This window comes from Cricetulus griseus (genome assembly GCF_003668045.3).
Source record: "Cricetulus griseus strain 17A/GY chromosome 1 unlocalized genomic scaffold, alternate assembly CriGri-PICRH-1.0 chr1_1, whole genome shotgun sequence".
NCBI classification, from domain to species: domain Eukaryota; kingdom Metazoa; phylum Chordata; class Mammalia; order Rodentia; family Cricetidae; genus Cricetulus; species Cricetulus griseus.
Window position 1 is genome coordinate 21,702,984 of NW_023276807.1, and position 24,537 is coordinate 21,727,520.

General features: G+C 37.1%; 1 protein-coding gene across 1 annotated transcript in view; it reads left to right on the plus strand.

Annotated features, from left to right (window-relative positions):
• The first annotated feature begins 4,653 nt into the window (after positions 1-4,653).
• Positions 4,654-24,537, plus strand: part of Col19a1 (collagen type XIX alpha 1 chain) — a 298,074-nt gene continuing 278,190 nt past the window's right edge. Inside the window, exons 1-3 of the mRNA XM_027392846.2 lie at positions 4,654-4,744; positions 17,862-17,927; positions 19,332-19,431. Coding sequence (XP_027248647.2) covers positions 4,654-4,744; positions 17,862-17,927; positions 19,332-19,431 — 257 coding nt within the window. The remainder of the gene's footprint in view (positions 4,745-17,861; positions 17,928-19,331; positions 19,432-24,537) is intronic.

The following is a 24,537-nucleotide window of genomic DNA, read 5'->3' on the forward strand; positions in this document are numbered from 1 at the left end:
GCTATGAAGAGCTGAAGCACTAAGTCTTGATAACATTGGCTTAATTTAATTTATAAAGCTGTCTTGATAATCATAGTCCTGGGGGAACAGATAGAAAACCGTCACATTCTGATAGAAGGTTTGGAGGGAGACAGTGGTAAACTTAACGGCAGCAACCAGCAGCTTGAGCTTAGCTTGTGTCTGGAGACAGTGACAGGGAAAAAAGACAGGACAGACTCAGAAAGATATTGGGAAGTTCTTTCCATGGCAATTTTATTGGGGTAAGCCCAGAAAATACCTCCCACATAACTTTTTTTAAAAAATCTAGAAAATATATGCTGGTGAGATAAGGAAGCAGAAGATGGAAATGAGGTATCCAACTGGATAGAAGAGAGATAGGTATGATGAATGGATGGAATATATATATATATATATATATATATATATATATATATATATATTTCATACACACACACACACACACACAACACACACACACACACACACACACACACTATATTATATATATATATATATATATATATATGAAAGATACATAGATAGATGATAGGTAAGTCGGAAGACAGATAGAAAAAGTCAAGTAGGAAACAATGGATCTATAGGGAGGTTAGAAGGGATTCTAGGTAATGTGAAGTTAGGGAACGCAATGAGTGTTTACAGGAGGATGAGGGCTTGGCTATTGGAAATTCAGAAAGGATTGAATTAGTATGGAGAGTGAATGGATTCTTGTGTAAATTCCTGCTGATCTCATTGAGAGACAGTGGTAGGGGGTTCAAGAACTTAAACATTTGATCAACTAATCATACAGTCTTATACTGTATAGAGCACTGTGGATAGATAAGGTTAACGCTAAGTTCTGTTATCCTCTGAGTGTCTCAAGGAAATTGTTGGGAGATATCAAGACCAACTTCATGTGCTTTGGACTTTACAGCTCTCTAGCTCTTTGTTGTTGTAACAGGAACCAATGTTTTGAGGAAAATGAATTTCTAAAACCATTTAACACTTGTACTTTTCATTATCAAATCAACCTGAGTGGAAGTCATAAGTGTAACTGCAGATTAGACTAATTATTCTTTAGTGGATACAGCAGCAGACAACTTCAGAGACCATGGTTCAATGCCCATGATCCTAGCTTTCAGGTGAATGAATCCAGACTTAAAAATGTTCCATAACTTGTGTACAAGTTGCAGAACTCACATAGGAAGCCAACTATTATGTTTCAGTGCTAATTGATTGACTGAAAGAAATCACCCCAGTTAAAACACAATCACAGATCTCTCTGACTATTAGATCAAAATTTGATATAGAATTTATCTGAACTAGAATTCATTTAACAGTTACTAACAGACATGAAATAATAGCTGTGATCAATTTTCAATGTCATATGAGGATCAGGACTACATCTGTATCTAGAATTCAAAATAAATAAGACATAAGACCAGATGTTTGATATTTAGAACCACACATTCAATTTTAATATTGCAATTGCTGCCTCTAGCTATTCAACCAGAAATATCCAAACTCTTGAATTAATTTTAAAATGCTGAACTGAGTATTCGGCATGTGTTTGAGAATATCAAAGATGGTGGGCTTATTGTTCTCTAAAGAGAGTCTATTGACAAGAGTTAAACATTTTTGTGATGAATTCTTTCATGATTGGTTCTTTATTAAATGGTAAATAATGGCAAATAAGTGATTTATGACTCTTGAAGAGCTATTTCTAATAAAAGTATAATTGTTAAATAAAATTGAGGGATCCAGTACATTTTTCCTTTCAATTTTATCTAATTTGCTACAGTAAGTTTAGTTTAAACAATGTTAGTTTTTGTTGTAAAGATCTAAAATATTTTATTTTATTTTGCATTATTTTGTATGTGTATAGGATACACATGCTTGATGCCCATGGAGGAAAGAATAAGGCATCAGATCACCTGGGATTGGAGTTACAGGTCAATGTGAGCTGCCTTGTGGATGTTGGGAATCAAACCCAAGTCCTCTTAAGCACTGAGCAAACTCTCCAGGCTCTCTATAGATTTTATCTGCTGAATTTATCATTGTAATAACCTGTAGAGGAGGACTATAAATTCTTAAAGGCAATGATGATGTTAACAGAATATTAAAAAAAGTACAATAGGCATTGCATGTAGATGTTTCCTTTTAAAGGGAATGAAGGTTGCCTCTGTGCAGTAATTTTAGGAGTGGAACTCAATTCAATAACAAAATAGTTCATGTAAGGTATGATGATGTCAATTAAGTCATAACATATAAATATAATATTTTCAGACAGAACCATGAAAGGTAAAATTGTGTTAAAAATTAGGAATCAAGGTATTTTATACCAAATATATAGGCAATAAATAAAAGAATACAATAAATTGTACTTAAAAGTCTGTGTGTGAAAGGATAGTCAGTAGGCTGAAAGGAACTCCATGAAATAAGAGAGAACATTTACTAATTATAAGCTGATAAAGGGTCAAAATTCAGAGTACATGAAAACATAACAACTGGTAACTACTAAAAACAGAGAAAGTATCTGAGTGCCATCCTCCACAGAAGACATACAAATGGCTATAATATACATAAACATTTTAGTATCACTAATACTCAGGAAAATACAGATCAAAACCATAATGAGCCACCCTCTAACACCCAATTAGTATGGTATCAATCATAAAGAAAGAAAACAAGTATAACATAGAATACAGAAAAACCAGCACACCTTACTAATGGAAGTGTGAATAGTGTGGGTGCTATGGAAAAACAGCATGGTGGTTCCTCAGGAAATTAAAAATAGAACCATATAATTCATGTAGCATTTTCTTCTTTGAGTATATACCTAAGAGAACCTATATCTGTGCTCACAACAAGTGTTCACAACAGCCTAGAGATGGGAACAAATTAATGTCCACGGATGGATGGTGAACAAATGTACATTTGGGAACAGTGAAGTGTCATCTAGCCCCCAAACAAGAGAAAATTCTAACACATGTCTCAATATAAATGAACTTTTAGGACTTTATACTATTGGCTGGGAAAGAGCTTAGCCAGTTAATGATTGGTGTACAAACATGAAGACCAGAAACTAATGCCCAGAATTCACATAAAAATACTGGGTGTGAACTACTCAGCAGAAAAAAACAATGGAATCTTGAAATTTGCAGGAAAATGGATGGAACTTGAAGAAACCATTCTGAGTGAGGTGACCCAATCACAAAAAGACAAACGTTATGTACTCACTCATATGTGTATTTTAGACATAGAATAAGGGATTATCAGCCTACAATCCACACTGCCAGAGAGGCTAGTAAACGAGGAGGACCCTAAAAGAGACAAACATTATCCCCTGGAGAAGGGGATAGAGTCACCATCCCCTGAGCAAATGGAGAACATGGGAAGAGGGGGAGGGAGCTACAAGAATGAGAAGGGAAGAAAAGGAAGGAGGCAGAGGTCATGAGGAAGCAGAAAGGTTGAGTCAGGTGTAGATTAGAAGAAAGGATATGTGATAGGTAGGGTTTTAGTTGGGGGTTGGTAGGGGAGGAAGGGAGGGAGAAGGGAACTGGGATTGGCATGTAATTCAATCTTGTTTGTAATTCAAATAAAAAAAAAATACTGGATGTGGTGGTGTGTATATGTAAACCCAGTTCTGGGAAAGAGAGCTTGCTGACCGGCCAGCCTTCTCTAGCCAAAGAAAGTGATGTGCATGAGGCATCTTGTCTTTTTTTCTTTGGTTTTTTGAGACAGGGTTTCTCTGTATTGTTTTGGAGGCTGTCCTGGAACTCACTCTTGTAGACCAGGCTGGTCTCGAACTCACAGAGATCTTCCTGCCTCTGCCTCCTGAGTGCTGGGACCTGGTCTTAAAAAGCAAGGCAGGTGGCTCCTGAGGAGTGACACTACACATGTATATGTGCATCCATAAGCACATAACTGTAGACACACACACACACACACACACACACACACACACACACACACATCACCAAAGATATTATATCAAGTAAAGTCACCAGAAAACAAAAGTGGAATGATTCTGCATATTAAGGTTATAATAGTTAATAGTTAGCTATAGTAGTTAAATTTGTAGCAGGGAATGTAGAATGATAATTGAAGATTTGCAGACAATGAGATGGAAAGTCTTACTTAATAGTCACAGATAGATACCTAGCTCTGTGAACTGACAAGAATTGTTGAGATGGAAGAGAGTGGGGGTTGCAAAGCAATGGCAACAAACTTAATTACACGGACAATGCACACCCAGATATAGTCAAAATATGAATTTTATATTACAATATATTTTACTACAATTTTTAAAATAAAAAATCATTTGAGTGGTATGGCTTTAAAACCACTGAAAAGGTGGGGGATTTTAAGGGATAAGAATCTGTCATCATGAGTAATTAATTGAATAAATAACTAAGAAGAAATCTCGAAATATTTCCTGAGCATCATAAAGATTAAAATGTGTATTGAAACACTCAGTTGCATATTAGAGCATCTTATACCCTAATATATAATTATGTGATATATACAAATCGATTCCTTTCTCTTTGCTGCTGCTGATTTTGTGGCTGTGATGGAGCAGTGTACAAAATCTCAACTTGAATGCTTCTGCCATTACAGATTTGTGGCCATTTGTTCCCATGATTTCAAGGCATGATGAGGCACACTGGCCTTTGGAAACTGTGGACTTGTGTGGCAATGTTCTTGCTTCCTGCTTCCGTTTGTGTGACAGTCAGGGAAAAGCCAGGTAAGTGGGTCACCTCTCTACTTGATTGATAAATGTTATCTATAGTCCTAACATCATTTAAAAAATCCATCAAAGCAAATCTTGTTAAGGTTGGAGAGGCTACAGATTAGATTTACTGATACAGAAAAGAGGAATCATTGTTTTCTATCACTGACCTTCACAAAGTGCCCGTGATGAACGTCAAAATTTTCACATGCAGGTCATCTAACTTTTTCTGTAATTGGAACTTGTAAATGTGGTTATATAATGCATTTCTCTGTGCATATACATGATATTATCTTACAGTTTAGCCTCTAAGAATTATTTGTTCAAGTTATGTCTAAAAACTCACCACTAATTAGGATTAGCAAGGACATGTCTATTCTTCATTAAGAAAAAGTGAAAAATAGCCTCTGAAATGTGAAAAGAAATAGAGTTTAATTATATTCAGCTTTGTGGTGTCTCAGATGAGAGAAACAAAGGGTGAACACATCTTTCCAGTATCCTATAGATGACATTTATTATCAATAGTTAAATTTACGAATTGTCTTTTAGACATCCCCAATGGTCTTTCCAAGCAATTTGAAGCATTCATTTTTATCATTGACTTTTAAAATGAATTGTGCCTGTATATATTATTAACCTACAAGTACTTTGTATTGCAAAGCTGACGTGCATATGTAAGGTCATTTGCTAAGGAAAGATCATGTGAGATGTACTCTGACAATAATCCCATAGGGTGATGTACCCAGAGATCTGAAGACTGAATCTCTCTGTGTATATTCTCTTGAGTATTTCTTAATAGTTTTGATGAATAGGTACAACTTCCCTCTCACAGAGGCTTTTGAGTTTATATACACACAGAGAGAAAAAAACTCACAAGACTTTAACAAAGCTTGGATCATCTTGATTATTTGTCAATAATTTTAGAGGAAGCCCATTTCCTAAAACAGTCTACATGAGAATTGAAATATGCTATTCGTGTATTTATGATACTCTGTGCTTGTCACATAGTCTTGGGGGAAAGTGCCTTTTCTTTGGTGAGAGATAATAAGCAGTGATGCCTAACAAGTGCAGCCATGTTAAAGAAAAAGGTTACTTAGGGAGAGCAACTACATTCTGAAAATCTGCTCTCCTAAATGAATGTTTCTATAGGAAGAGGAGGAGGTGCTGTGTTTTGCAGTTTCACAAGGGTAGGTGGGCTTCCTTTACCTAGAAGGGATGATAAATCTTTAGTGAGTGGTGCAAGGTTTTTTTTTTTGTTGTTTTTTTTTTTTTTTATTTTGCCATGCTGGTATTTAGGAATGGCTTGGAATGGAAGCATGATTGGAAGAATCTACACACATGAATCTGGTTTTAGCAAGGGCAAGAATCACAGCAGGTACTGATTCCTGCCTGTCAAGCAGAGATTCCGCTTTGCTGTTAAAGCCATGGTACATTCAGATCTTTGTGTCTTTGACAAGTCAACCGGTTGAATCTAATACTGGATGACTGGGGAATGCACTTGGGGAAATACTCACTTTTGGGATAATTAAATGCCTTTTTATTTTCTTTCTGATCTACTCCTTAGCTGTTTATCTTCTGTTATTTTATTTTAATCTCTAGCTTTAATAGCTTATTTATTGTAAGAAGAACACTTATTATGGTCTCCACTTTGTTAAAGAGTATAGTAAAATACACTTTTCCATACAAATACAGAAAGTGTTAGCTATTAACCATAACAGCACTATCTACTGAATATCCCCAGAATAGTTTTCCATAATTTTACATAACCAAACATCCATATTTTGGAATTCCTCTGAAGATTTTACTTTTTGCATTGAATATCACAGTTCTTTGATCAAGTTACATTGTTGTTTATAAATATCCAAATGTATTCTAGCCCCAAATTTCTTACTGAATTAGTTTCTTTGAAAGACTTTTCTTTCTAAGAAGCTTAATTGTAATAAGATTCACAAAACATGCAGCACTAAAGGGAAGTAATAAGAAAAACACACCACGTTTTCTCTTGCCATTTGGTAGAGGGTGACTGTAGAGCGATACGTGCATTCAGAACATGCCACGGAAATTGCTTCACCTCAAATACCATTTACATTAATTAAAAATGTCAGCACAGTACCATCACAGGGACAGTTGGAGAATATGACACACTGGGCCTGGCCTGGCAGGAGACTTTCCTTGTGTCGTGTCTTGTGTGTCTGATTCACGGTGCAAGGTTCCCTTTTTAGTTTCCTCATGTGCAGACCTGTGTGTGTGGTCACTAACCATTTACCGGAGGGAAGTGATTACATCTAAAAATAAAATCTAGCAAATCTGAGGGCGAGGCTAGGGTTTCAGTTCTGGACTTGGTGAGGTTGTCAACAGTTTACAGTTAAAACTAAATGTAATAAAGGATAACTCGGGTCTTTGTTGCTGTCCTCCACTCTATGGCAGCCTGAATGATGACCTGGAATATTGTTGTAAGTGGGACAGAATTCAAGAATAATATGGAAGAGTCAATAATAACATAAATTGAAAAGTCTTGAATTCAGGCATTTCCAATTCTTTGATCAGTTAAATTATATTTACATTATGGGATAAGACATGTTTGTGTATTTTGATAGTGACAATAAATTTTAAGGTGACAATGATAGCTTCAGCTCAGCTTTCAGGGTAGAGAAGAAAAATGTATTAGCATATATACAACGCTCGACAACCTTCAAATTTGCCAAAAACTGGACTCTCTATGATAGAAACTTCCACATCAAATGGTTAGTTTCTTCTCTTAATGTGGCCTTTTCCATAAGCACTAAATTATTATTAAAAAATCTTAAAAACAAAACAGAAAACCAGGGTGAAAAGCATAGGTGAAATAGATGGCAGAATGCCATCTACGAGAATATTCTTTAAACAATTTTCAAGCTTCGTGTGAACCATCTAGATGTTATTGGGGATTCTCCCAGGCCCAAAGCTAAACACAGAAACCTCATTAAGTCAGTTCTCTACTAACTTAAGGAAAAAGTTATTATTCTAAAATATGGCTTATATTTGTTGACAGAAAAATCTACTATTAACCTCACATAGAAATTTGTCTTCTGTATTTTTAATAAATCTTAGTGCTCAGAATGGCACCACTTAAAAATCTTCATAGTGGCACATGTAGTACTTAAGTCCTAAATGTGGAAAGTGGAAGAAAACTTCACAGTGACCGGGGAACATGCCGTCTAGCTAGGTATTTTCTTTGGAGGAATAACTTTGGATTAAAGCTAAGTAGTGAAGGTACTTGTGTGGCCTCTTGTGACTTTTCCCTAAAATAGCTGTGTCCCATTTTTTCTCATTTGGCAGCTTTTTCCCTATAGGTTTTTTGTTGTTGTTGTTTGTTTTTGTTTGTTTGTTTGTTTTTGTTCTTTTGAGACAGGGTTTCTCTGTGTTGCTTTGGAGCCTATCCTAGCACTCGCTCTGGAGACCAGGCTGGCCTCGAACTCACAGCGATTGGCCTGCCTCTGCCTCCTGAGTGCTGGGATTAAGGTGTGCACCACCAATGCCTGGCTTCTCTATAGTTTTGTTGTTGTTATTGTTGTTGTTGTTGTTGTTGTTGTTGTTGTTGTTGTTGTATTATAGTCCAGCATGCTTTGTCTACTTTGGTTAGCCATTGATTTACTCTCAATGTAGAAGAATGGTTGTTCAGTTCTCAAATGCTTTTGTGGTTTATAAAGGAAGTGCACAGGGATCAGAGCCCAGCCAGTAAAGATGAATAAAGAGGCCCTTCGACTGCCTCTGCCCAATGAGAATTCTGTTGTAGCCTGTAAAAAAATATGGGAGATAGCTTACCCAGTAAAGGGCTTGTCTTTCAAGCTAATGACCCGAGTTCCATCCCCAGAGAACCTCAGAAGTCACTTTTTTTTTAAAGCCACAAACCTGGTAATAACAGCTCTGGGGAGGCAGAGACAGTCAGAGTCCTGAGGCTTGCAGGCCAGCCAGCCTAGACTACCTAGTGAGTTCCATGGCAGTGAGAGAAGCTGTTCCCCAAGGGAATGGCTCCTGAAGATGACATCCCGATGGTCCTCTGGCCTCTATATGCATGTGCACACATGAATACATATATCCACATGCACGTGTGCACCTGTATATATTTACATTCAAATGTACACACACACACACACACACACACACACACCAATAAAAGACAAACTAACCAGTTCTACGTCTATAGGCAACTGGTGCCCTTACCTTCTCCACCTCTGATCTTGAGGGAATACCCTAGGTAGTATCATAGGTAAGGAAAATAACTTCCCTTCATGAAGATTTGAGACTGATAAAAGAAGTATCAAATGAACTAAACTTTAAATTATGGCTTTATAAGAAAAATCTGTTACATACTTTATGTATATGTCTGTGGTATGAAGAAAAAGTAAAATCAAGGCAGAAAATAGATAAGGGGAGTAGTGCAGTTCCTAAAGTGTTCCCTTACTTGTCTCTTCTTGTCACACTCCCTGTCTGATCATCTGTTCCCGGGCTTCACAAATGAATTATGCCACTCCCAAGTGTGCTTTGCAGCCTTGATCTGTTTCAGTTTTGTTGCTAGTTTCCTCCCTTCCTCCCTCCCTCCCACCCTCCCTTCCTCCCTCCCTTCCTCCTACCCTCCATTCCTTCCTCTGTTGACAAAGATTTTAATTGGCATATAATATTTGTACGTATTTCTGGGATGCAGTGTGGTAATTCAATATGCATATACATGTAATGACCAAATGCAATGAAAAGGATTTACATATTCTTAAAGATTTCTTTATGTTGGGAAGTCTTGAGTTTCTATTTTCTCATTATTGATGCAATTTCTAGTAAGTTATTATTACCTGTAGTTGTTCCTTCCGTAGAGCAGAACATTGAAATCCACCCCCTCTCATTTCATCTATCCTTCAGTATTAGTTGTTTTTCTAGTTTTTGAAACAAAACACCTGACATCAGCAGCTAAGGATTTATTTTGGCTCATACCCTAAGGGTAGTTTCCAGCCTGGCAAGGAAGTCATAGTAGGAAGACTGAGATGACTGGTCACATTGCCACTCAGTCAGGAAGCAGAGAGATGAATGTGGGTGTTCTGCTTGCTTTCTCCTTTTTAATCAGCTCAGAAACCCAGCCTAGGAATGATGCTGCCCATTTTTAGTCTGGGTCTTCTCACTTTAATTAGCCTAACTGAAGTTCCCTTATAGATGTACCAAGCGGTTGGTCTCTGGTGATCCTAGATCCTTCAAGTTGACATTAGTCATCACACCTTCTTAGATTCTTGTGACTACAATTCTACTCTCCACTTCAATGAACTTGGGTTTTCTTTTTGAGCACCCACATCTGAACAAGAACACACAGTATTTTTCTTTCTTTGGTAGGCTTATTTCACTTAAAATAAAATCCTCCAGTTCTACTCACGTTTCTACCAATGGCAAGACTCCATCCATCTTTATGGCTGATACCCATTATGTTTACATGTACTGCATTTTCTTTATCCATCAATAGACATTTTGGTTGTTTCTATAGCTTGGCTGTTATGAATAGTATTGTAATAGATACAGAAATAGTCATCTTTTGGTATTTATTACATTTGGGAATGTTTTGTAGTGGGGTAATTGGATCATATTTAGTTCCATTTCATGTTTCCTACACTATTTTCCACAAAACTGTAATAACACATTTGAATCAACAGTGAACAAGAGATCTACTTTCTCTTTATCATTTCCATCTATTTCTTGTCTTTTTGATATTTCAAATTGGAGTGAGAGATGTTCTCACTGAGTTGAATCTGCATTTCCCTGATGATGGTGATGCTGAATTTTTTTAATGTATTTTGTTTGCCTTTTGTACCTTGTCTTTTGAGAAATTCAGATCATTGTATGGCTTTAATCAGATTCAGTGTCTTTTCTCTTGTCGAAGTTTTAGAGTCCCTGGCATGTTCTGGTTATTAACCATTAACCTCTAGCCAGCTGAATAGTTTGCAGATGTTTTCTTGCATTCGGTGTGTTGTCTCTTTACTGTATTGTTTCCATTGTACACAGCTTCCCAGTTTTATACAATCCCATACCCCTAATTCATAAACTTGTATTCAGCCATTTGAATCATTTAATGGTTCCTCAATCTTAATACTTCCAGGTCCTCTTAACTGCTACTGATTCTGTCTAACGAATTCTTATTTCTGTGGGGAGATATCAGTGAGTCAGACTTTTATCTATTTATGCAAACTAAGTTTCCTTCCTCCTTCTGTTCTTCTCATTGTCATGGCTTCTTGATTCTTGTATCTCATTCTTTCTGCCTTTTTCTATCTCCACTGTTATCTTTGTAGTCCAGGCTAACATCATGTCTGGGCACACAGAGTGTGGGAAAGTAGCCCGATAAAGTCTCAAGAACCAAGCTAAATTTGAAGTTTAGATAATCAATGATGTTTTCAAGTATGCCTGGATGTTCTAGACATTGTAGTAGACATTTGTTAAGATATTATCATTATGTATCTGATACTTGATTACAAATCTTCTGTTTATTTGCTATAATGGTCAATTCTATAAGATGCAATGGAAGATACAGATGGGTTCATGTAGGGTCATTAAGTGGAGGCATAAAGGCAGTGGGAAGAGACCCATGTGCACCTGGAAAACAGCCAGCACAAAAGTTCTGAGTCAGATGACTGCCCAATAAAAGGGAGAAATGGCACAGGGGCCTGGAGACCAGAGTCAAGGGAATGAGGGGCAGGGGTTAGAGGGCAGGGGTAGTGGGCAGAGGGCAGAGGGCAAGGACACATGTTGCTGTGTTTTGTGATTATAAGTCATCTGATTTCTAAGTCTGCAAAGTCCAAAGCATGGACCCTGGCATATTTACCAGGGCAATGTACACTGTCCTGTGAGTTCTCCTGGGAAATAGTCAGTGCTTCTTTTGTCTATTCCCAGATAACATACAAATGGCAGGCTTCTGTATTTATAGTATACAGTCTCTCTCCGAAAGACTTAAGTCACAATTATCTGAGAGCTATGATAGAGTCATCCCTTCTTATCCACAAGAGATATATTTCAAGGCTTCCTGTGTGTGTCTGAAGTTATGGATAACTGTTTCCTCCATACATTTATTACTTTCTGACAATGAAAATCAGTCCATAAATTAATCACAGTAAGAGACTGACATTAATAGCCGGCACTGAAATAAAATTTAAAATACCCTCAGTACTCTATAATTAAATTTAAATTAAAATTATTTCTGGAATTTTTTTCATTTTAATATTTGCACATTTCAGTTGATCTTGAGTTACTAAGATTTCATGATGAAAAACTCACACCAGGAGGACTAATGTTAAAATGCAAATATATAAAGATGTTGTGCACTTTATTTTATCTTTGTTTTAAATTTTTTAGAGATATTTATCTTATTTTATGTGTTTAGTATCTTGTCTGCATGTATGCATGGGCACCACATGAGTGTCTCTCTAGTGCCTGGAGATTTCAGAAAGCAGTGTTGGATTGCCTGGAACTGGAAGTTCGAATGGTTGTAAGCTGCCATATGGATGCTAGGAATGCAATTCTGGTCCTCTGCAAGAACACGTGCTCTTAACTGATGAGTCATCTCTCCACCCTCAGATATGTGTATTTTAGCAAAGTTAAAATATAAATTACATCCTTACCAAGCAAATGACACATTTTCTTTTCCTGTAATTTGTAAAGTGTTCCATTAGTGATGCTAAGACCAGTCAGTAAACTACAAAAAAAAAAAAAAAAAAAATCTAAAGAACATGCTGGCCTTTAATCTTCATGACTCTGAAAACTCAGTTTTTCCCTTTGCCTTTGTATATACAAGAATGAACACACCTCCTGCTTTTCCTGAATTAGAATCTCTGAGGCTGCTGCCCCAAACAAACAAACAAACAAACAAACACAAACTGCTTACGCATTAAATCAATTGAAAAGACAAAATTGAAACAGTAGATTTTAGCTGGTCTTAGATATGAGAAGAAAGGGGAAACTGAAAAAAATGAAAGAAGATAGTTCAGTATGCTGTCAAGTATTTTAGTAAATGCTATAACAAAACTTACATGATTCAGAATCGAAGTTCTAGATGACAGGAAAGAACATGTATTTAAAGATGTATTTGTCTGCATTATGTTTTCATTTTATGTATTTTAGGGATCGTTTCTAAAAATTCTTGCCTGTAACCCCATTTATATACATACTTGTAATGTTTCTGTGCATTATTAAAAACATATTTCATGGGGCTGGAGAGATGTCTCAGTTGTTATGGGAGCATTGGCTGATCTTGCAGAGGACCTGGGTTCAATTCCTAGCACCCACAAGACAGGCTCACACCGGTCTGTGACTCTAATACCATGGCATCCAATGCCCTCTTCTGGCTGCTGGGAGTACTGCATTTATGTGGTACACATACATTCATGCAGGAAAAACACTCAAACAAACACATATATTTTTAAATGTCTTAAAGAAGTGAACTAGCCCCAAGATCTAGTAGGCCATACCCATTGGTAAAGTCCGAACTAGAACTATTAGATTGGATCTCGTGTGTGTGTGTGTGTGTGTGTGTGTGTGTGTGTGTGTGTGTGTGTGTGATAGATTCATTTTTAAAGCACATAGCAAAAACAGATGATGGGAGCAAATACATATTATTAAAGAATGAAAAGTTTCTTAGGTATGCTATTATTTTGTTCAAAATATGCTTTTGAGAGATGTTCAACAAACAAAGTTGATTTGCAAGAAGTATGTTTTTCTCCACTCTGCCACTGAGTAGCATGACCTATTTCTCTAGGGTGACTCATTTTCAGAAGACCTGGAATCAGAGAGTTACAAGATGTTACAGAGATAAAGTTGTGACATAGACAAAGCTGAGCTAGATGACTTCCCTTTTGTTTCCTGTTGCCCCTTTCAGTATCCCACCAATCCTGTAGACTGCCCAGGTCTTTCAAGCCATGTAAGCAGGAAATTAAATCATTAACATTAACACTTTAGCATGCATTTGCTAAAACTGCCCTTATTTGCTTTTGAAAACTGTTGAGTTCTGCAAGCAGTGCATCTTCCTTACTCTGAAATAATGTAGAGAGCCTCTGAGGGCTTAGTGTTGTCTACCTGTAACAATATTTGAATCTTATGCCTAAGTCTAGAGGTACATTAATATTAAAATGCACATGTATGTTTATATGTCTATTTAGAATAAATTAACATACCCAACTTGTGATAGTTACTGCCACTATTTTTTATTAAAATGTGCATGTCAATATTTAAATTATTTAGCTTATCTAAGTTTATGATAGGCATTGCCAATGCTTCTTCCTTCATTTTTTTGCAATGAATTCATAAATCTTCATGAATTTATCTTATTGCGCCTTAAATCTTAAAACAGTTTTAATTTGTCTTGTTCAGCTGTTCACAACAAAGTGTGTGTTCTAAAGGTAGGAACTGGCATTAATGTTTTATAAACTAAATACTTCTAGTGGAGAAATACATAAATATTGCTGGAAATGTTGATCCCATTTATTTCAAATCAGTGTGTTTATTCCATTGACATCAACATATAGTCCCTAGGAAGAATTTAAATGAGATTTACAGTTTCCTACTGGAAAGAGACCACACACCTACCTCTGCCTTCCAAAGTCTCACAACAGGAGAGCCCTTCTGCTGCCCAGAGATTTCTTCTGTCAATCACACGGTGCATCTTTTCCTCTATGTGCCATGTTATGAAGAATGCAAAGTTCCTATTATGGTTTAGTGCCATACAGACATTCACGGCCAATATACATTTTATTGGGATTTTTGTTATAATTTAAATTTTGGATCAGTTTTTAGATTAAAGTATTTTCTCCTTGTGTTAAGATTTTGCCTATTTAGTCTAAAGTAAGTAAATGTTAAAAGCACAATACCTTGAATTTTTACACACTCATGCAGCTATCACTCAAATAAAATCATAAAACATATCCTGGATTCTAGAAGATTCCTATGTACTTACTCCCAGGTGGCACCCCCTTGGTGCTAATTGCTCCTGTGACAGAGATTGGTTGGATAATTATCACATAAATGGAATAGGTAGTATGTATTTAGGGGAAATTGCACTTACCCTACTTATTTTTCCTCAAGATGCAAACATTTCTATGTATCAAGTTAAATAGATTTGTATTCTTATCCAGTTATTTTTTTTTATTACTTCTAGTTAGGGAACAAGCTTATTTCAAGTCCCTTCTCCCTCTCCCTCCCCTCACCCCCAAACTTCCTCCCCCACCCCCAGCCCACCCCCACCCCATCCACCCACCACTCCCCAGGCAGGGTAGGGCCCTCAACGGGGGCTCTGCAAAGTCCACCAAGTCTTCCTATGCTGGTCCTGGGCCCTTCCCCATGTGTCCAGGGCCAGAGTGTAACCCTTCACATGGGATGGGCTCTCAAAGTCCCTTCTTGCACCAGGGAAAAATACTAATCCACTACCAGAGGCTCCCTGGAGTGCAGAGGCCTCCTTATTGACATCCATGTTCAGGGGTCTGGATCAGTCTTGTACAGGCCTCCTGGACAGCATCTGGGGTCGATGTGCTCTCCCTTGTTCAGGTCACCTGTTCCTGTGGGTTTCTCCATCCTAGTACAGATCTCTTTGTTCTTCATTCCTCCCTCTCTTCAACTAAATTCCTGATTTTGGCTCATTGTATATCTGTGGATGTTTGTCTCTGTTTCCATCAGCCACTGGGTGAGGGCTCTAGGATGGCATAAAGAGAAGTCATCAATCTCATTTTAGGGGGAGGGTTTTTAGGTTATCCTCTCCACCATTGCCTGGATTGTCAGATCGTGTCATCTTTGTAGGTCTCTGGAGATCTCCCTGAGTCCAGATCCCTTCTCGGGCCTACAGTGGCTCCCTCTGATATCGTATCTCTCATCTTGCTCTCTTTCCTCTATTCTTCCCCCAACTCAATGTTTCTGCCCCTCCGTTTCCTCTCCTCTTCTCCTCTTCTCTTGCTCTTATTGTAGCAGCTCCTTTCCCCCCCACCCTCATGCCCCCAATTATTTTATTGTTTGTTCTGCAGTAATCCTGTGCAGCATGTTGATGAACTTTTAGGTTGTAGCTCTATGAGTAATAATAGGGCAGGCATTCTTATCTAGAAAGGTCATTTATATTCATGTTTTGCTTTCATGTCTCTTGGGCCATTGAGTTTCTCTTACTAGAGTTCATGCATCATTAGCAACAGTAAATACTGTCAAACAGTTTTCTCAAGTGGTTGTTTCACTCTCCACCATCACACACAATGTAGAAGGGCTGCAGATGTTAGTCATTTGTCATATCCTCACCAACACTTGGAATGACAGTTCTTTGATTTTGGTCATTTAATGGAATCTCCGTAGTTTCCTCTCCATCTCTGATTACTGATGAGGTGATACCCCTTTGAATATGTGAGGTGCTAATTTGGATATTCTGTTTTGTGAAGTGCTTAGAATGCTTAGAGTGTATTAGAAATAAGTTTTCTCACGTTTTGCTCATTTGTAGGGGCTCAGGTTATGTTCTAGACTTAGAACTTCCTTAGATAGCTTCTCCGTACGTGTGGTTTGCCTTCTCTCTTTAAGATGCATGTGTTATAAATAACTTCTCCTATTCTCTAGCTTGTCTTTTCACACTTCTGATCTCTTGATTAATAAGTGCTTTAATTTAATGAAGCCCATTTATCAATATTTTCTTTTAACAGTAATGCTTTGTCTCTTTTATGAAAGCCTTTGCTTCTCCAAGTTCATAAAGCTTTATGCTTTACCAAACCTGCTTTGTGTTTTGCTTTTCACATTTATAATTTTCTCCAACTTCTGCATGTGGTGTAAAAAAATCAAGATTAATTTTTCCTGTATCAATATCTAGTACCAGACCCCACCAATTAAAAAGACCCCTCATTTCCCACTGAATTGCTGTAGTTCTTGAAGATACCTCATATCTCATGGTTTGTCTCCAAGTTGTTATTCAACTTTGCCTTTAGCTATTTTTGTTTCTTTGCTTTTCCATTTAAACTAGAGAATAAGCTTGTCAGTTTTCAAATGCACACACACACACACCCTAATCTGTTGAAATTGGGATTTTAATTGTCATTCAGAAAGAATAGTTATTTGCTTTTTACTTGCAAATGATGTGATAACAGTACTTAGACCTTAAGACCCTTCTAGTTAAATATGCTATGCTGATTCCTTGTTACAACTTTAGGTCTAAAGTATATTTGTTAAATGAAGGGCTGGGGCATTCAGAGGTTAACTGGAAAATTAGAGCTTTTCACTTTCAGCCAAGCAGATGGCCAGTTTGGCCATAAACATTTTATTTCCTTCCTATACTATAAAATTTAAGACGTGAAACTCAAACATAAAATTCTGATGTGGAGAATTGGACTTGTGACTATACAATGTAAAAGGTTTAATGTGTTTAATTTAAGAGTGTAGCTGTATTGTGGTGTAGTGGCATGACTTTAAAAATGGGTTGCAGTTTTGTCAGCATTGCTTCATGTGTGGTAATCGTCTGAATTAGATTTACATACATTATTTCAAATTGGATTTCAATATATTACTTCAAAACTAATGTATGAATATACATTATGCTGTGGTTTTATTGGACATGTAAACTCACTGAGTAGAGTAACTTTTTCTTTATCCATGAGTATTATGGACAAATTTAGTAAAGTATTAGCTTCCTCAATTTTTATCATAGAGAAAGATCTTTGCTTTCTAATTTTATTTAGTTTGTTCTATTCATGTTCCCTTCTCTTATAAAGGTTTAGGATGACCTGATAAAATATAGCAATAATTCACTTGTGTAATTGACAGTGTATGCATTGGACTTGAGAGTTTAATGAAGCTGTGAAAGTTAGCTGATTCCTATTCAAATATACAGAAACCTGTGGATGTTTGAGTAATAGTGATAATAATAGCCAGCGTCACTGTGTTCTCCCCATGGGCCAGGCAATATTCTCTTCTTTTATAGGAACAAACATTAAATCTTCATAGACATACTGTGGGGTGGGGATCATCATCCCCACTTCATAGAGATTTAATAACAGAGTTCAGTTTTGTTTTTATTTTCACTTTTAACTTGTTTATGATTGCATGGTAGCTTTCAATTTTATTTGGAAAAAAGTAGGATGGAAATTTTAGTTCACATAATTCGTGCTTGTCTTTTAAATAGAAACAACCTGCCCTATACTGAGGATGGAGGGACATCAAGACGACAGAAACAAACTTCAAGTTTCAGGTAAGCATTCTTTGCTAAGTAGCACTCTGTGCAAAGTGTCCATTCATAGTAATTGGACACTGTGTGGTTGCAGTCCTGTAAGCTACAGCTCTGGGGAGTGGGGATCCAGAGAGGGTAACATACATTATCTCATTAAAGGAATAATGATTTCCCTATGTCTTTAGTATGGTTTATGGTGTATCCCCTGTCCTAGGGGTGGCTCCACAGCCAGCTCATTGACTGCCCAGATGGAATGTTAGGTCTCCACCAAGCCAGAGATTTTATCCTCTTGACTTGGAGAAGCCTTTCCTAGGTGTGCCTGAGTGCTCCTTGGCCAACCTTATAAGTTGAGATCATAACATCTGTATAGAAATGGGAAGTAGGTGCTTCAGGTGAAATGCTGTCAGCAGAGTTCTACATTGTTTAATCTCAGGATAACAACACTTCACCTTGGTGCAGAACAAAAGCCATGTAAAATTACAAACGTTGTGCCTTCTGTTGCAGTTTTGAAAAGAGAAAATAATATTTATTGAGAAGATGTTTTAACATCCAGATGTAGTCATAATTTACATACTATACTGGTGTAACATTTTTATACTTTTCTTATTGTTTATATTTTCTTTTGTTATGAATGTTGCCTTTGCTGGTTTTGTTGTTATTGCTGTTTCCTTTTTTGTTCATTTGTTGACAGGATCTCCCTGTATAGCCCAGATTGGCCTCAAACTCAGAATCCAAAATGTATCACAGGCAGGTGCTACCAAACCCGCTCAGCATTCCCACTTTGTTTTTCCTCCCTCCCCTTCCTTTTCATATTTTCTTTTTGTTTTTCTCCAACTCTCTCACATATATGTGATGAGAACACATATATTACACTTGAATTCTAATCATTTCCCCACATTCACATAATTCTCCTGACGTATGTTTTTGTAAGAGGTTGTTTAGATTTGAAAAGAATGACCACTATTTTTATTCTGGCTAATGTTCTGTTTATACTTTAGAGATGGTACAATGAACTACCATAACATTTTACTTCGGTCAGTTCCTAAATTAAAGCAAAATGATATTGTATCACCTTGAAACATCTGTGAGAATCAAGGATGGTTGTACACACTTGCACTCTTAGCCCTGGGGAGGCTGAGGCAGGAATCCTGCTGTGCAATCAGACCAGGCAAGGCCAGAGAGAACTATTTACTAACCATTCTTCAGAAAGATAGCTATGCCTTCTTCAGGCAAAGAGAATTCTACTTCTTTTGTACCCTAAAAGGAAAATAAGCAAAAAAGAAATCAAGCATAAATGTTGATTTCAAACAGGAAGATTTTTATTTTAGACCAATCAAGCTGTGGATATGGATAACAAACTCCTGTGTAAAAATCAATATGTCTGTGAATTTACTGCTCAGTTTAATAGCCTGTCACATTTTTTAGGCTTTGATCTGGCAGAGAGCTTTGCTCTGAGGCCTGCATTTTGCGAAGGTGATAAACCCTGTTTCAAATTGGGAAGTGCACTTCTTCTCAGAGACACTAGGTGAGTAAACTACTTCGTTTTCTTTTCATTTTAGCAGTACTTCAAAAATTGTTTTCTAAGGACATTCCAAATTCTTGCTCAAAAATATAAAAGCTAAGTAGTGCCCCCCCCAGTGCTGTAAGGAATGTACGACATGTATTTATCGATAAAACTCTGCAATTGGAACTTTTACATGCACAAAGAAATAGTCTTTAGAAAATTAAATACATTTTCAGAGTAATCTTGCTAGCATTTGAATTAAACATAACTGATATCTGACTTTAAAAGTGAACTTTTAAACATAAGGCTCAATGTAGATTCAGAGACAAAAGACCACTACTGTATTCATGTCTATACTGTTTTATGGTGAATTAGAATAATAGTTCACCCTTGGGTGCTTCCTCCATATTCTGAATAGAGCTTGAAGTTACAAGAAATTGCTTTGCAGTTTAGTTTGTTTGGTACTTATACCTTGGGTCAAACTTGAACATCCTTGTGTGTAAATGCACTGCTATGGAAAAGCACCACAGCCCTCCCCCACCCTGATTTAGCACTCAGCATAGATGTCTCTGTGTGAAAATTATTACAGCATGCATGAGTGTTCTCACTTTCGACACACATCTTGTTGCCCATCCTCAGATTCTGCATATTGACAAGTTCATAACTCGCTTTCCCCTCTAGAAATGTTTCTTTTAAACTTCACGATTTGCAATGCTTTGGAAGACTTTAATGGTATTCTTCCTTTCATTCATTGATGATAAACAAAGATGTTAAAGAAGAGCATAATTTGATATTGTAGGTATATATAAGGAGTGATTGCTGTGCACAGTACTTTCATTAGGTGCCATAAGGTGTAGCTGTTCAGGTGACCTCACGAGCAGACACCAAGGGCACCCAGCAGCTCCATGCTTGGTTATCCATACGCTGTAAGGAAAAGCAAGATACATGGTTTTGTACATGGTGTGTGTGTGTGTGTGTGTGTGTGTGTGTGTGTGTGTGTGTAAGGAGGAAGGGAGGGAGAGAGAGAGGAAGGGAGGGAAGAAGGGAGAGAGGGAAAGAGGGAGGAAAGACTAACTCCTGGTAGATAACATTTCTTAATAAATTTAGGAAAGGCAATGCATTCTGTTCAAACATTAAGATGTATTATTTTTCTGACTTCTTTTTTCCCCTGTTGATTTAAATCCCTGTAAGTCTGGCAATGTGGGAAAAGAATTGACTGGAGTGAGTCATTCCAAAATCACTGGACATTCATGAAAGCAGATTAAGATGATTTTAAATGTATTGCCACGATTAGGCGATGTTATTCTCCCTTTGAGTCCACAGGATTATAAATGAATTGAAGTTTGCTTTCCAACCTTCGGCTCTAAATCATCCCCCAGTCTCTGGACCATCAATGAAAGTGAATTTTCTGGCTCTGTAGAGCATAGCCCTGGGTTCCTCCATGACAGGAAACTGAAGGGTGTCTGGTTAAGCTGACTAGCGAGTGTCAAGTCACTTGGCTCATCTCCACTCACATTTCACTCATTGGGCCAAGTATGCTAGGATGCTCCTCTTGCATGATGCCATTTTGATTTTTCAATGGGCCTGGAGTAAAGTTGCAGCTATTTATATATTTGTAAATAAGCTGCCTTGCAGAGTCAGCATGGGAAAAGGCTGATGCTGTTTTATATGGAAAATGAAAATGCTTTCTGTGCCTGAACTTGTTTTTATTGTTCTGGCATATTCTACTTGACATTCATGAGGGAAGAAGCCTCGAGAATGTGGGGATCAGAAACCTATTTGCATACATTCAATGTCTTTAGCCTGGCTTCTTGTCAGACACCCAAAGTTTGCTCAGGCAAGGATCCTCAACAAATCTATACTTCTATCTATCTATCTATATTATTGTACACTTAAAAGTATGTTGACAAGGGTGTCTTGAGAACTTGATGTGGTTTTTTTTTTTTTTGAAACTCCTCTCTATTTCCTCAGTATTTTTTGATCTAACAAAGGGTGAGTATCAGTGACTTAAAAGATACTCTCTAGTTGTCTTGATTATCTTTTCAGAAGAAGGTTTTTCTCTTCTTCAGGGTCTTAGTCTTATTGCTAAAAGAATTTAAGAATGGACTCAAGTGGAATTTTGAAGACAATTTTATTAGAGTTTAAAAGAAAAACCCTCAGGGAAGTCAAGCAATAAATCTCACCAGAGAAGCATAATGGAAAAGAGAAAAAAAAAGAAAACCACGCTGCTTTTTGAATCAGCATGGAGGTTAGACAGACACGTGACAGACAAGTAGATGCATGGCAAGGAGTAAGTAAGCTCAAATTGTTAGGGGAAGTGCTTAGAGCACAGATAGAAGGGAAAGGAATCTCTGTGTGATTCAGGAAGATGGCTGTCTTAGAAAGCTGGCTAGATGCACTCTGTAGGACACTGTGCTGTAGGGAGGAATCTATGGAAAGAAAAAATGCAGTGTCTCATTAAAGGAAAATACACTCCATCTACCTCTTTACACTGGCTTAAGAGAAGCCTACCTCCCTAGGAGTCATACTTTGGACATGTGACTGGCCTGGCCCAACTGGAATGTTATGTCACCACCTAGGCCAAAGATGCTGTTTTCTTGACCAGAAGGAGTGTTTTTTTTTTCCTTAGTGAGACTTCATTAATACTCTAATGATACAAAGGTGATGGCTCATAAATTTTGAATTTCTATGTATTGTTAATCCTAAAATCATCACACTCAGAGCTGGATTGGGAAATGGAGAATAGAGTCCAAGAAATGAATTTTCTGATTTATTATTGTTTCTGATATGGTAAATCACCATATCTCTTGGGTTAATTATTTATGTAGTGGTACCTGGAATATTATGCTAAGGCAGATTTTGAGGCCATATTGAGTACTGTAGATTTTAAGCACTATGAACCATTAGAGGAAAGAAAGTGTGGGGTGTTCAAGTGAGTTTCAGATCGGCAACTGTTCTGACTTATGATAAAACTCTGGAAGGTGGCCAGCTCTGGATTTGAAGTAACACTTATGAATGGCAGTGAAATGAAGCTCTGGATGAAAGCTATGGATATCTGGATATCCAGATAATAAGACTTTGTGAGTGAGGATAATGATAACACACTTTAATTGTTATGTATTGAAAACATATGGCACTGGGTGAATTAACAACTTAATCTTTTACAATGATAAAATATTTTACTTAGAATGGAATAAACATATTCTGATTTTTTGTTACTAAAATAAATCTCTAGTGGTGAGTCATCTTTCTCTGTATCCTTAATTAACTTGGTGCTTGCTTTATGAAAGCAGGGTTATATAATCCCATACTTTTACATGGAAGTTAGGGATAGTCCATGAGATTAGAATGGTGGTTATGAGAGCCCAGGAGAGGAGATGTATTAGTTATTTTTCATTGATGTGAAAAAAACACCATGACCAAAAAGGCTTATGGAATAGAGTTTATCTGGACTTACAGTTCCAGAATAAGGGTCCATATGGCTCAGGCAAGGGAGGCATGGCGGCAGGTGGCTAGAACAGGGAGCCAGGAGATTACATACTCAATTGCAAAAAGGAAACAGAATAAACTGGAAGTCGGTAAGGCTATGAACTCTCAAAGCAAGCCCTCAGTGATGTACTTCCTCCAGCAAAGTTGAACCATCTCTATAAACAGCATCACTATCTGGGGACCAAATGTTCAAATATTTGAGCCTATGGTTGACTTTTTTCACTTAAACTAGCACAGTTGGGCATCAGGAAGGATGTGGAGGGAGGACTCACGTAATGCTAAGCACAGTGAGACAGGAGTAGCTCCTGGTGTTGGATAGCACAGAGCTTTAACCACAGATAACAACAGTGCATTGCGTGTTTCGAAAAGCTTAAAAAAAGATTTTGGAAGTTTCTCCATAAGGAATTGATGACGACTTAAGGTGATAAATACACTTAATTTCATTTTAACATCACTCAAGGCATACATGTGTCAAAGATTTTATGATACTCCATAGTACTAATTTTTATATGTCAGTTAAACTTGAAAGATCAAAGGAGAAGTAAAATTTTATAGGGAAAATTCTTGCAGTCCATTGAGATGACAGAAGTGTCAATGAATAATCACAAAAAGCTAAGAAAATTTCATACAAATAAAACCTGAACATATCTCAAAGAAAGGGAAGAAATAAGTAGAAGCTAGTCTAATATGTGTTTTTGCATTTTAGACTTTTTCAGGGCCTCTGGAGTTTAGCATCTCCCTTGGAAATCACCCTGAACCTGAGTGGTGCACTGAATAGCTTATGTCAAAATTTACATATTGTCTTTGCTAGTTTGGAATGATGGATCCTATGAGCCTGGCTTTTACACATGGGCTTTTGTACAAATTCAGGGTTGTTTTATTAATTAAATTTTTTTCATTTATCGTACATCCCTACTGCAGTTTCCCCTTTATCATCTCTTCCAATATAAGCTGTCGTGAGTCAAACTTAGGTTTTTAGTATTGTAAACAGCACTATAAAATATGGGAAAGGGATTTTCACTCTATATGTAGGATTATTTCCAAAAGACTGACTTATAGCAATGAAAGCCATCTTTAGGGAACCTGATAGAGTATTAACTGCTCCATCAACTTCATATCCTTGTATATTTTATATTCTCTGAAGTCTTCTATAGCATTAGGGCCTGTGGTTCTAAATTCATTTGTGTTGTTTTTAAATTTAACTCTCACACAATTACAACTAGAAGCTAGAACCTATCTTATAACTTCCATAGATGTTCCTAAATGGTTTTGTTCAGCTAAAGAATAAATAAGTAGCATTAATAAGTTCCTGAAATTCATGAAGTCAAAGTTTGCTTCATTCAAACAAACATTGAACATCCTATGTATGACTCAGCACTGAAGGCTGTTCCAGGCTTCCACTGATAAGTGATTTGAGTCTGTTGTCCCTTCCTGGAAACTGTTGGAGAGATATAGAAATCACAGAAAAGTTACACTTCCCTAAAAATTGTACAGATCTGTCCATTTCCACACAAATGATATGATTTCACTTACCTTCACAATTGAAACAGATTCTACAGCATCACATTTTCTTTATCTGTTCAACCACTGAGAGACAAGCAGGCTGATTGCGCTTCTTAGTTACTATAAATAGGACAG